The sequence below is a fragment of the Terrapene carolina genome, unplaced genomic scaffold (assembly GCF_002925995.2).
Source record: "Terrapene carolina triunguis isolate 2854851 unplaced genomic scaffold, T_m_triunguis-2.0 Scaffold53, whole genome shotgun sequence".
Lineage (NCBI taxonomy): Eukaryota > Metazoa > Chordata > Testudines > Emydidae > Terrapene > Terrapene triunguis.
In genome coordinates, this window is record NW_020664404.1 from 1,401,389 (window position 1) to 1,416,090 (window position 14,702).

Here is a 14,702-nt window from a genome sequence, read left to right on the forward strand (position 1 = left end):
TTGCAGAGCAAATACGCTGCGTTTATGAGTCACTTGCTGTATATAGAATCACAGAAATGATTGAGACGTCATCAAGTGCAGCCACTTGCGCTGAGGTAGGACCAAGTAAACCTAGACCATCCCTGACAGGGGTTTGTTCAGCCTGTTTTTAAAAACTCCTGTGATGGGGATTCCACAACCTCCCTTGGAAGCCTATTCCAGAGCTTAACTAGAGTTAGAAAGTTTTTCCTAATGTCTAACCTAAATCTCTCTTGTTGCAGATTAAGCCCATTGTTTCTTGTCCTACCTTCAGTGGACATAGAGAACAAATGATCACTGTCCTCTTTATAGCTGCCATTAACATATTTGAAGATTTATCTGGTCCCCCCTCCTAGTCTTCTTTTTTCAAGACTAAACATGTCCAGTTTTTTTAACCTTTCCTCACAGGTCAGGTTTTTTAAAACTTTTAGTGTATTTATATGTAATGACATTTGTATGTAACTATATATAATCAAAGGGAAAAATAAATAAGTTAATGGATGCACAGAAATTAGACATCAATTTTGTCTTCATTTCTCAACTGTACCACATCTCCTGCTTGACAACAGTTGCTTTCTCTCTGGCTTATATTACGTAAGGCATAATGAAATGAACATTCATCAATAAAAATGGAAAGTGAAACCCAGCATAAGGCACTGTTAGTTTTGATGCAATACTGCATCCGCTTTTTTCAGCTTTTCCTCACCTGTCAGGTTTATATAATCTCAGGATGCTTTGCAAACATTAACTAGAGCCTTACTAACACCTGCAGGTCTCAGAACAGAACCCAGGAGTCCCAGCTCCAATCACTAGTCACAGCTTCCTCAACACACATATGTGGGTTTTTTTGGGGCTGTAAGCCTAAGACCCACCAGAGAGACAAGGTGGGTGAGGTAATATCCTATCGAATATCCTGGGACTGACACGGCTACAATTACACTGCATAAGACCCACCAGGTAACAGAAATTAATCTAGCAACAACCTCACCATCATCATCCCTTCATTGCCTAACTTCATATTGGATGGATTACAGTGGAGTGAAATGTATTAAAGAACCTCACTGCATCGGACTGCAAAAGGTGTCAATGTGTAAACACGGAAAAGTGGAAGTCAAATGCAAACATATCAGAGCGGTAGTGATTTACAGTTGCAGTGCATAATCTACTTTAGCTACGTATCTGGCCCCCAGATGCTCAAAGGTGTTTAGGGACTTCACTCCCATGGGTTTCAATGAAAGTCAGGAGAGCTCAGTACCTTTGAGGATCTGGGCTTATGCACTTCACAAACTTTAACGTATTTATCCTCACAACAGCAGCACTGTTATCCCTACTTTACAGATGAGGAACCTGAGGCCTTGAGAGACTAAGGCCCCGATGTTTAACAGAATTCGGGCATTGCTGCGCTGAGCATTAAAATACTTAATTGATTTAGGAGCCTCTCTTTTTCAAAAGGGATTTAGGCACTTAGGAGCCTACATAATTGGCATATTGGCTCCTAATCCCTTTTGAAAGTGAGACAAGGGCTCCTAAATCAGTTTGGGGTTGCAATGCTGAGTGCAGTGACATTAAAACAACAAGGAGTCCGGTATCATTACAAATCTGGGCCTAATTGAGTGCCCAGGGTCACACAGGAGGTCTGTGGCAGACCAGGGAACTGAACTCCGCTCTCCCCAGCCCTACACTAGTGGTCTAACATCCTCTCACACAGAATAAATTTGCGGTCCATCACCGTAGCCACTTGCCCACATCGTCTTATTATTTACATTACACGATCTTACTATTCATGTCAATGACTACACAAGTGGAGAATCAGACTTGATATTGTCGGTTACATTGTGCGCCATTTGACATGCCATTAACCCTCCCTTCCACCAAATTACTCTGAGATGAGTGACACTTTCCTCTAGTTCTAGGTAAGGCTTCAGAGTGCCAATGAAACCACTTCAAGAAAACCCCACCGCTGTTTGCATTGAGAGGTTAATACCGATGATCTGTGGTAAGGAGTAGCCATCTAAGTCTAGGAGCACCGTCCCTGTCTGTAGACACGTGCGTAGTTCAAACAGGCTGTGCAAAGATAACGTTGACACATGAGGTTTGCTCCATCTCTCCCCTCCTTCTTCCACCTTTTCTTCAAACTTTATCCACCTGAAATAAAAGCCACAGTTGTGATCAGTACAGGGTACAAACGCATGTCTGGTAAATTGCACATCTGTCCAAACAGTGCACCAATCAGGTGATCAAGGACCAAGGTGATGGGCACAGTGTAAGAACTTGAACAGAATAGATCTATCACAGGGCAGCTGCTGTACAGCCTGTGTGCATTTTACAGTTAGATATATTTATCAGCAATAAACTGGATTAGCAGCCATTGTTTCAGTAAGAGCCGAGGTGCTTGGAGGAGCCCAGGACTGGAACAGCTGAGGACTGAGAGGCATTGGCAGAGCATGATTCAGGGCTGGGATATCTAGAAGAGTCCTAGGTCAGGGTGATGGTGCATTGGCAAAGCTGCATAGCTAGAGGAATCTTACAAGAGTTTACCAGCAGTATTAGCACTATGTTATATGAAGCACTCCTTTCATGAGTCCAATTCATATATGGTTTTAAATTATCTTTTTTATTAAAGGGAGGTAATGCTTCACATGTACATAGATAGCACTTTCCACCTGTCAAGTGCTTTATGAGCATTAACTAATTCATCCTCAGACCATCCCTGCAATGTATGTTTGCATATTACAGATGAGGAAGTGGAGGCAGAAAGGTTAAGTTATTTGCCTAAAGTTACATCATCTGAAAGAGGAACAGAACCTGCCGGGTTGGTAAATCTCACTGCTGGGATCAGGTCCTCCCCCTCCTCTTTCTCTCTCAATATAATACTTATGCTGCTATGAAAAAAAATAGATTGAAAAGTCTTCAAGGCAGGGAAACCATTTTATCAGTGAAGTGCCATGTGCATCTATGGAATAATAATGTGCTTATGCATACAACTAACAAATACTAAAAGGACAGGTGTCACAGCGTGCCTGGAGCAAGGTGTCTGGTGCAGTGAGCTCTTTGCTCATCCTTTAACAATTAAAGTTCAACCCCCAAAATTGGTCACCTGAGCCCTTAAACTTCAAGACAAAACAGCCAGTTTATTGTACCCCTTCAGCTGAAGGTGCAGTTAGATGGTTAGGTTCTGAGGGCCTGGGGTTCCAGGCCTGGGGTTCTGGGGTAGGGCCAGGGGAGCTCCCCTCTTCTCCCAGCTTCATCCAGCACTGCCCCTACAAAGAAGCAAGCAAGCCTTCTTATATCGCCTGGTGGGTCCTGATTGGTTAATACCTCCTCCCACTCCCCTTCTAGCCCCTGGAGGACCAAGTCTTGTTGGTTCTGCAGGTACCAGAACCTGAGTGGCAGTGTTCTGAGGTCTAACTCATTGCCCCTCTTTCCCAGCCAATGCTTTTCCTTTGGGTGAAGTGCGTCAGGGCAGTGATGGGGCAAAAAAGGCCTGGTACACCTGTTGTGGTAGGACACTGGAAAACTCATTTAATCAGCTTGATAGTGATCAGAGTTCCCAAAACCTTAACCTGCTCTATTCATTTCAGTGATGGGTTAATTACATTTTGGCTACATTATTTCTGTGAAGGATTTCAGCATCAGGAAAATGTGAAATGGCAAATGAGAGGATGCAGCATTCTGAATAAGCAAAGTTTCATCCCCAGTGATGTAACATTTATAACATTTAGTCTGGATCTGTAAAAGCAGCAAAGAGTCCTGTGGCACCTTATAGACTAACAGACGTATTGGAGCATGAGCTTTCGTGGATGAATACATGCATCTGATGAAGTGGGTATTCACCCACGAAAGCTCATGCTCCAATACGTCTGTTAGTCTATAAAGTGCCACAGGACTCAAGGAGATTAAAGCGCTATAGAGACATTTGTTAATTAACTCTATTGGCACTATTATACCATTTTGCAATGACTAAACTGGGATGCTGAGCTAACTTGATGTCACTCTGAGTGGTGGCAGAAAAGAATTTAGGATCTCTCACTCCCAGTCCTCTGCTCCAACCTCTAGACCCACAATCCCTTCCGAGATCTGGGAACAGACCACAGGAGTCTTGACTTCCAGTCCCTTCTCCAAATATTAGACCATGCTCTTCTACCAGACCTGAGAAAAGAACCCTAGAGTCCTGACTTCCTGCTCCAATCACTAGACAACGCTCCCTCCCTTAAAAAAACCCAAACTGTTCTGCTTTTAATGTTCTGCATCAGCTTCTTAACATTCATCATGAAGAGTAACACAAATAAATGAATGAGAGCAGATTTCTGCAGGCTCCCTGGGAATATGACTTGTGCTCCAATTAAGCACAAGTAATTCTCGGCAACGCGCCTGTATTTATTTTGGAAATAAAGCTGCTGTTCCTTTAAATCAGGTTTGCAGAGGCCCAGCTCCATGAATTCTCATGGATTAGTCAGTCTAGGGCTTAACCTGGCAGCTTTTAACTGGTACAACTTGGATTTTGGCTCATGTCACTGCAGTGGGGACAGAAGGAAAGAACAGAGGACAACAGGGGCTTTAAAAAAAAAGAAAAAAAAGAGTAGCAACAGAGTATATGCTAATTCTGCCTGCAAATACTGGAAACAGCTCTGGATTATCCAGGCTATGGTCAGGGACATACCTGGTGGTTCCTTCTCCCTAGTAGCTCCTTTAGGTTGGCATTTACCAAACTACAAAGGGGAGGTAGATTGACACACTTCAATGTTTTTTTCCCAGTGGGAGAACTAATTTAGATAATCTTTCCCGTTGCAGCTCTGCTGCTCATTTAGGATTCTGGGATTCATTGCTCTTGAACCAAGGGGGGTGGGATGTGGAACCCAGGATTCCTCCTAGTTAACAGAGTAGAGCAGCATTCGTCCATTTAGCAGCGAAGAAAGGAAATAGATTCTGGGTGCTGTAAGTCTGATTCAGGGCAAGGCAACAGGCTACTGTTACCTCACCCAGGTTTTGCAGGAAGTGATTGAAAAGGTACGGTGGCTATTGTTCTGTACTACTATTGCCGTATGATGGATTGTGAAGGCGGATTGACAAACAAAAGGCTATTAATGCAGCAGGAGAAGGAGACAGTGTAATGTAGTGGTTCGAGCACATGCGGTTTCTAGTCCTAGCTCTAACATGGATTTAATGTGTGATCTGGGCAAGCCACGAATGGCCTCTGGATGCCTCAGTTTTCTGTGCCAAACCTGACACACAACACAGCCTGCATTAGGACGTGCAGCGCACCCAAGACAGTGAGAGGTGCAAGAATGTAACGCTTCTGATAATCAGGCTCAAGTTTGGCTGAGCAATCGGAAGCAACCCTTAAAAAAAAAAATTAGCTCAAACTCTCTGGTGCCTAGGGTGACCAGATGTCCCGCTTTTATAGGGACAGTCCCGATATTTGGGGCTTTGTCTTATATAGGTGCCAATTACTCCCCACCCCCGTCCCGATTTTTCACCCTTGCTATCTGGTCACCCTACTGGTCCCTCAGTTTCCCCTCTTGTCAGAGGGCAACCATAATAGCTACTCACCCTTTGGAAGGCACTTGGAGATCTTTGAATGAAAAATGTTACATGAACACAAAATGGTGTTTGTTACAACTAGAGAAAGGCAATCAGTGAATAGTATTTTAAATAAATACATAAAACTGAGAGGGCGCTATACTGGAACCACGTCAGGAGATACTGCAGAGTTTTAGTTAGGAGAAATTCAAGGAATATTTTAAAGAGCATCAACGTGAGATTCGTTATTCAGAAAGGGAAAAGTCCTGGTTTATTGCATTTTTCTTCCTACTACAATGTAGCTCCTTTCACCCACTGATCTCAAATTCTTTACACATATTCGTTAATAAACCCTCACCACAGGTCAGCTTTAGCTCTCCTGTAATGTTCACAATGTATCACTGGCCTGTGTCTTTCACACTATAGCACCCTGATGCTATGACACAAACATCACTGCCTCACAATACAACCAAGCGATGACTCTCTTGCACTAACCCCTAGATCACATACCCATCCCAAAGCTGGGAATACGACCCAGGAGTAACCCCTCCCTGCTCTAATTGCTAGGATACACTTCCCCACACCAGGATTAGAACCCAGGAGTCCCAACACCTAATCTCCTACTCTAAATACTAGACCACTCTGTATCCTTTTAAGCAGAGCTACAAAAGCGGTTGCTAAATTAACGTGCATCTCAGTCACATTATTTACATCAGTGCTGGCCAAGAGATTTATGGTCACTGGGTAAGATGCCTGCGATACTGAGGCTGGCCAAGAGCCCACTGATGGCAAGATATGAAGCCACCTGGAGATTTGCATTCTCTTAGTTTCCATTTTCAGTCCCAGTATCATGCAGTCCCCCACGCACTGCGGTGGCTACTCACATTAGTCATCCCCCAGTGCTTAGTTGATGCCTGGGTCCGGTGGTTCCTCCCCTGAGACTGAGGGGAGGGACCTTTAGACGTGGGTGGGCCCACACTCACCCATCTGCAATGCTTCAGGAGGTTTCTCACAGCGTGCTCTGCCATTCGGGCTTTAGGAACGACCACAACGTTAAGCACTGACCATGCTAGCAGAAAGCAGACAGGGGTATTGCAAGTGGTTTCGCTAACACTGCTCATGATCAAACTCTAACGAAGCTGGGTTAGCACATACACGGTCCAGATCTGGAAACCACGTCAGGGCTAAGGAACTGTGTCAGATGAGGGACATTCGCTATCTATTCCGGGCAACCTCAATGGATTTGCTAAGTGCACTGCTACAGACCTCGACCAATGCACCTCAGTCCCGTACTGGGACCCTCAGTTCTGCACTGAACTGCACCACCCTAGTATGGTCTAGTCATGAGATCTCATGCAGCAATGCTGATATTCCCGAGTCCCAAACTGGCCCTTCCCCATCCAGCACTGCCAACGCTTCTTAACGCTGACCTGCACCATGCTGCTGCTATTTCTGTCCTGCTCCCTCAGGACAGCTCTGACGACACCCATAATTCTGGTCTGCAGCACCCCCTGCTGCTTTAGTCCTGGACTCCCTAACACAAGTATCTCTATAGTCCTCATCCACAACCCCCTGGCTATTCTGCCTCTGACCATGTGGCAATTTTATGACATGCCCAACTGCAATAGCGCGAACAGCTCAAACTTATTGTTGCTTGTGAGCAGAGGCAGGATTTCAACTTCGGATCACAAAGGTAAAAGGTTTGTGTCCTCACCCCCCTGCAGTCCAGAATCCTGCCTATGGTGCTGGGAGAATTTACACCAGATGACGATCTGCTCACTACTGCTTCAAAGGAAGACAACACCCCCTAATGCTCCTTTACAATCTGGAGTACTCACTGAGATGGGTGAGATTCCAGCACCTAGGGAGGTGGTGGAATCTCCTTCCTTAGAGGTTTTTAAGGTCAGGCTTGACAAAGCCCTGGCTGGGATGATTTAGTTGGGGATTGGTCCTGCTTTGAGCAGGGGGTTGGACTAGATGACCTCCTGAGGTCCCTTCCAACCCTAATCTTCTATGAGAAAAATTCCTTCCTGACTTCTGCACTGAAGCATGAGTTCCTGCTACCTTTGGCCTATTCTGTTTTATCATGTGTGTGACAGTTGCACCTAGAGGCCCCAGCTGAGGTCAGGGACCCATTGCGCTAGGTGCTGTACAAACGCACCCTGAAGATAGTCCCTGCCCCAAACAGTTTATGATCTGAACAGACTTCGTGTGACCAGGGGTCCGGTTTTCGACCAGAAATCCCAGTCGAAAAGGGGCCCTGGTCAGCACCGTTGACTGGACCGTTAATAGTCTGGTCAGTGGTGCTGCGGCTCTAAGGAAGGCTAGTCCCTACCTGTCCCGGCACCACGCTGCACCCCAGAAGTGACCAGCAGGTCCAGCTCCTAGGTGGGGGGGGCCATGGGGCTCTGCATGCTGCCCCCGCCCTGTTAGCACCGGCTCTGCACTCCCATTGGCCTGGAGGCGAGAGCAGCATGCGGAGCCTCCTGGCCCCCATGTCCCCGCCTAGGAGCCAGACCTGCTGGCTGCTTCTGGGGCGCAGCGTGGTGCCAGGACAGGCAGGGAGCCTGCCGTCGCCTTGCTGTGCCACTGACCGGGAGCCGCCCAAGGTAAGTCCGTGCCCCAACCCTGAGCCCCAAGCCGCTGCCCTCTAAACCCAGAGACCCCTCTTGCACCCCAAACCCCTCATCCCTGGCCCCACCCCAGAGCCCGTACCCCCAGCCGGAGCCCTCACCCCCGCACCTCCCCCCAAACCCCAGCCTCAACCCGCAGCCCCCTCCCACATTCCGAATCTCTCGGCCCCACTCTCCAGCCTGGAGCTCCATCCTGCACCCCAACCCCTCATCCCCACCCCAGAGCCCGCACCCCCAGCCGTAGCCCTCACCTCCTGCACCCCAACCCCCTCCCCCAGCCCAGTGAAAGTGAGTGAGGGTGGGGGAGAGTGAGCCACCGAGGGAGGGGGAAATGTAGTGAATGAGGGGCGGGGCGGGGCCTTGGGGAGGGGCGGGGCTAGAGTGTTCGGTTTTGTGAGATTAGAAAGTTGGCAACCCTAAACAGACTAGACACTGTCACCACAGCAAGTGTAATTTCCGAGCATCATTATCCCAGGCGTGGCAATCTAACATGCAATGCCTCACCCGTGGCCTTTTTGCGCAGTCAGCTTTCTCCCCATGTTAGACTCCCGGAGCCAAGCCCACATGGTCTTGACAGCTGCTTGGCTCTGAAGATGAAGTTTCCTGTTTAGGCTTGCCAAGGTTTTATTTGCAGGTAGTGCTCACGCAGCGAAGGAGCTGGCTCCCCGCAGCTAAAGAGGCTGTGAATTCCTGACCCAAGGAGAGAGGAAACGCAGGGCCTGCAATTCGGCAGTTTTTAAACCTGTAGTGGAAATGCTCGCATGAAGTCCTGGGCTGCCCCTGGAGACTGAAGCCCTCTATCTCCATAGTGGGTACAGCACAGCCAGGAGCACTGTAACCGCCTCCCTGCGCTACCTCTCTAATGCGCCTGAACCAGCTCTGATTGGGTGAGAGGGAGTCCAGACTCCAGGGCCCATTCACTCCTTGGCCTCCCTACAGAGAAGGGCTGATTAGTGTCAATCGTGCTGATGACTTTTAGGCCGAGCAAACACACCTGCCGCCTCAAGGGTCTGGAAAGAGATCCATCAAACTCCCTCCGTAACCTGCACCTTGGAGAGCATTTAATTCTGGCACACACCCAGCCCCACAGAATAAGGGTTTACCATAGAAAGGAATAAAACCCTTTGGGGAAAATAATTAAATGGCTCCCTTAGCAGTGGCCAAAAATATCATCATAATATAATATAATATATGGAGATATACCTATCTCATAGAACTGGAAGGGACCCTGAAAGGTCATTGAGTTCAGCCCCCTGCCTTCACTAGCAGGACCAAGTACTTATTTTTGCCCCAGATCCCTAAGTGGCTCCCTCAAGGATTGAACTCACAACCCTGGGTTTAGCAGACCAATGCTCAAACCACTGAGTTATCCCTCCCCCACATCTATTAGGAACATTAACCTGTAGAATGCTGGTGTTTTATACAGACTGGCAACAAAACGAATGCTTAGGATGTAGATTAGATTACATATGCCCAGTCTCCAAAGGGTTAAACCACATTCAGCAGACACTTAGCAGCCCTGGGGTCACAGCTCAGTGCGATCACACTTCTGCTAACAACCCAAACACTTAGGATATGTCTACACTGCCCATACTGGGGCATCCACACTGCATTGTAAGCCTGGGTTTACAATTACTGGACCCGGGTTTCACAGTCGTGCTAATGCGTCTATACTGCGTGACGCAGACTTTCTGACTTGGGTCTGCGGCTTGACTTGTGTCCACACTGCACAGTGACAGGGATTGGATCCAAGTCACAGTGGGACTTGGGCTCTGACCCACCCCCCTCTTAGTAGGATCCTAGGACCTGGGGCCAGAGTGCCTGCTGACCTGAGTCAGACTGATCTGTGTGTGGACGGAAGCAGGGAGCGGGTGGGGGTGGGGGCTTGGGCTCAAACCTGAGTCAGAGTCCTGGCTTAGTGTGCTGTGTAGACATACTCATATAGAGCCAATTTAGTGTGCAGACAGGAAGACCACGGGGAAAAAATGAAATACCACTCTAGGGAGGGATTTTCCAAATTATTCAAGTGAGTTAGGAGAACAAGTTTCATTGAAAGTCAGTGGGACTTGTGCTCCAGCTCACTTAGATGCTTTGGGAAATCGCTTGCTTCAAAAAACAGACTAAAAGTTAATTAAATCGGTTGCCCAAACAACAGCCTCGACAATGTCTAATGCCTCACACACATGTAGTTTCTTTGGATCCTCGCTGATGGGGCAGGGCTGGATCCTGCCAGGCTGGGCCAGGTTCTAAGTGACACCAGTTCCCACTGAAGATAAAGGAAGTTGATGGACGTAGCCCATTGCAGAATCAGCCTAATAGTGATGAAAACACGTTGTGCTTCCAAGTACCTTTCATCCAAAGATCTCATGCAGCTTTCTAAACATTAATGAAACAAGCTTCACCTTTTAAGATAGGGATGATGACCTACATTAATAGTTTCCAAGGACCATTGTGATCATCTAGTCTGACTTCCTGTCTAACTCATGCCACGGAAGTTCCCCAAAATAATTCCTAGACCAGAGCTTTTAGAAAAACATCTAATCTTGATTTTAAAATTGCCACTGATGGAAAATCCACAACTCTTGGTAAATTTTTCCAATGCTTAATTGCCCTCACTACTGAAATTTTAAACCATATTTCCTAAGTTTGTCTAGCTTCAGCTTCCAACCATTGGATGATGTTATATCTTTGTCTGCTAGATTGAAGAGCCCACTGCCAAATATTTGTTCCTCATGTAGGTACTTATAGGGCTTGTCTATATGGTGCCATTGTCTGCAATAGAGGGGCACTAGATTGTGTGCTGACCCATGTGGACCCTGCTGGCATGCACTAAAAGTTCCCTAGTGCACATTAATGTGGTCCTGTTTCAAACTGTACTATGTTAACATGCATTAGGGAACTTTTAGTGCATGCCACCCGAGTCCACATCACCAGTTAGTACGCAACACGCTGGTGTGCTTTAGAATCTACTCCCCTGTAGTACGGATTAAGGTACCGTGTAGGCAAGCCCATAAACTGTGATCAAGTCATCCCTTAGACTCAAGAAGCTCAATTTATCGAGGCGATCACTATAAGGCAGGTTTTCGAAACTTTTATTCATTCTTGTGGCTCTTCTCTGAATCCTCTCCAGTTTGTCAACATCCTTCTTGAATCGTGGACAGCAGAACTGGACACAGGATTCCAGCAGCACTCACACCAGCGCCAAACCGAGGTAAAATATGTTATCTAATCCTACTTGAGGTTACAGATGCTGAGGCCCAGGAAAAGCAGGTGTCTTGCCTAAGGGTCACACAGCAAGTCAGTGGCAAGAGCCTCTGTCTTGACTCCCAGTCCCCCTCCTCTAACCACTAGACCACCCTCCCTCCCCAGAGCTGGGAACAGAACCCCAGAGTTCTGATACCCAGTCTCCCCCTCTAACCACTAGACCCCACTCCCTGCCCAGAGCTGGGAACACAATCACTTGCCCAGTAGTTCAAGAACTTTAACACTCAGAACCACCAAACTAACTGTGATTTCCTTCTGCACCTTGAATCCAGTAAGTCTTTGCAGGCAAAAAACCCCCCCTGTGATCATGGCAAGGAACTATCGGTTTTAGCAGCCACCAGGTTTCCGCAAGGTGAACTTTTTCATGGTGGTGGGAAGATCTGACCATTACCCAGTAACCTTTATCTATCTTAGGTAGATAGAGATCATATAGTCCCCAATACCATAGTACCAGAGAATGTCACCGTCTTTAATATATTTATCCTCAGCACATCCGTGGGAAGCAGGGGCGTGCTATTATCTTCATTTTACAGATGGCAAATTATGGCACACGGGCCCTGATCCTTAAAGGTGTTAAGGCATTTAACTCCCATTTAAATCAATAGGGGTTAGGCTCCTAAGTCCCAAGGTCACATGGGCTGTCTGGGGCAGAGCATGGATTTAAACCCATATGGACCACCCACCTCTGCATGGCACTCCCATGCCTGAGAGGCACCACACTAGTCGGTACAGAAACAAAGGGGTCAGTAGGACACTGTGTGCCCATCTCATTGTTCCAGGAGCTGCACGTGGAAATCCCTGGGCGCCAGAGAGCAAGCACATCCCCTGGCGCCGGCCCTACGCGCACATCAGACAAGGTCATTATGCGGCACAAGTGGGATGCCACCGGTGCACGTGGGTGAGATAGAGACAGAATTAATAAAAATCTATCTTATTAACTGCCTGACCTCACCCCATCGATCCCATTCGAAATGGCAGGAACACACACAAATCCCTTTGTGTTACAATAGAGAAAGGGCTCAGCTGAGCTCAAAAAGCCACCTAAATCCCTGGCGCAATAGTGACTCCTTTTTCAAAGAATGAAGCTCAATGGGGGAAAAAAAAAGAACTAATAATGCTTACAAAACTTACGCTAGGAAGAGAAAATTCCACATGGATTTGAGATTTTTTTACTTGGTTAAGCTCATAATTCCATAAAACGAACACTATTTGTGGTTCCTCTAATACTTTTATTAAAAGTTTTGGGTTTTTTCTTTTCTTTTTTTTAAGATCTGGAACAGTGGGGCATGTTAACTCTTTCGATGCCATGAAAAGTGAGAATGCAGAAATATTAGACAGATGGGGCTTGATTTTTTCACTGTCTTGACATGTGGTGGAATCATTTCCAAAGGGTGTAAAACAAAGGATGTCAAATGCTACCAATCTAATCTGGTAGCATTTTGCACCAATTTTCTTTGCCATGCTGTCAGCTCTATACCAGTTCCATGCTTATGCTATGCCAGTTCCATACAGCATTATCTACGCCAGTTCCATGCGATGCCCATGCCGTTTCATTCTACTGAACTCTTATTTCACAGGTTACCAGCAATAGTAATGGCTTCGATTCTTAAATCCACTCATGATCCAAGCACAGAGGCAGAGGCTGGAGGAATGAAACTGAAGCCACCCGCCGAGCACGTGCTGTGACTGCTGCTTATCACACTGTTCGGAAGTAGAGCTGAGCAAAAAATTTCCAGTTTGGTTGTCAAAATGAAAAGTCCAAAAAAATGTTCCTTTTAGATCAGCCTGAAATGACAACCTTTTGTTTTTTCTTGCTGAAATGATAAACTGGGGAGAGGCGGGGGGGGAGATTTTCAGGTCGAATACAATGTTTCGACCTGAAAAAAAAAACCAAACGTTTAATTTTTTTTAAAAATTTTTTTTAAAAAAAAAAAAAAGTTAAATCTAGCTAAATTTCCATACAAAATGTTATTTTGAAACAAAAAGTTGAAATGTTCCGTTTATACATTTTTGGAGTCCCTCTCCCCTTTTTTCTGTGGCCAAAAATATTTGCTGAATTTGACTTAAATTTGCAAACGGTTTTAGTTGAGAATCTCAGCTATTCACCCGAAACTGCATTTTTCGGTGAATAAACTAGTTAGCAAAAAATAAATATAAATAAAAAAAATAAAAAAATTCACCCAGCTCTATTTGTAATTGCAGCCTTGCCCAGACACAGGGTAATAAATTAATAAATACTGGGGTCCTTTTATTTGCTGTCTGGTGGTGGAGCTGTAGTGTGTGCTATTTTTCTCCACAACTTCTTCTTTCTTGCCACTTCCCTATTTGAAGTCAGCGACTTTTATAATTTTGTTCCAAAACTCATGATCATACACGAGGCTGTCATGAAGATCGGTCCCTCTGAGATCTGCTGATATTTGGTCCATGTACCTAGTCTTTGGTCTCCCTCTTGTTCATCGTCCATCCACAGTCACTACAAGAGCTCTCTGGTCTCTGCCAGATATGCCCATACCAATATAACCAAGCCTTCTTCAACTTGTCTTCAACTGGAGCAACCCACATTAGGCCCCTTACCATCTCAAGGGCTAGAAACTTACTTAAAAAAAAATACAAATGATAGTTGAGATTCTCACCTAATCACCTTCCTCCAGGCGCTGGGGCTTTAAGAAACACACCAAATATTGCAAGACTCAAGATAAGACTCCATTCCACAGGCAGCTGTGGTTTTTCAACTTTGGAGTGGGCTCCAAGAAACAGCTATGTTTCTAGCCACCATGTTTTACATTGTCCCTCTTTCAGGATTTGTGTCACTTTGCATGGTCAAGCAATGAACTGGCCCATACTTGCTGTTTCCTAATCAATTTCAAAACCAATCACCCTGTTGCAATTTGAGGACCGATTAATAGATTTAGCCAGTGTGTTCGGTCTCAGCATCACCATGGTCATGAAGCCACTGGGTATCTCCTGTAAAAGCACCCGGTGTAACTTCACTGTGGTCACAAGCAATTTGTGACTTTTCTTTTGCATCATCTTACTTGCGATTATAACAACTTACTGCATTTCTATAGCTACTTTAATCACGCAGGCTCCCACAGTGCTTTACTAACTATGCATATAGCAGAATCACTTCATCGAGTACAGAAATGCAACCCCCTCTGGGGTGGAATGTGATAACTGCTCACCAGTGCACAGCAACACTACGCAATAGTTTACATATTGCCTTGTCTCAGGACCGGCTCCAGGGTTTTTGCCGCCCCAAGCGGCGGG

At 46.1% G+C, this 14,702-nt stretch overlaps 1 protein-coding gene across 1 annotated transcript in view; it reads right to left on the bottom strand.

Annotated features, from left to right (window-relative positions):
* Window positions 1–14,702, bottom strand: part of SLC4A5 (solute carrier family 4 member 5) — a 111,323-nt gene that overhangs the window by 76,197 nt on the left and 20,424 nt on the right. Inside the window, exon 6 of the mRNA XM_024211427.2 lies at window positions 2,003–2,163. Coding sequence (XP_024067195.2) covers window positions 2,003–2,163 — 161 coding nt within the window. The remainder of the gene's footprint in view (window positions 1–2,002; window positions 2,164–14,702) is intronic.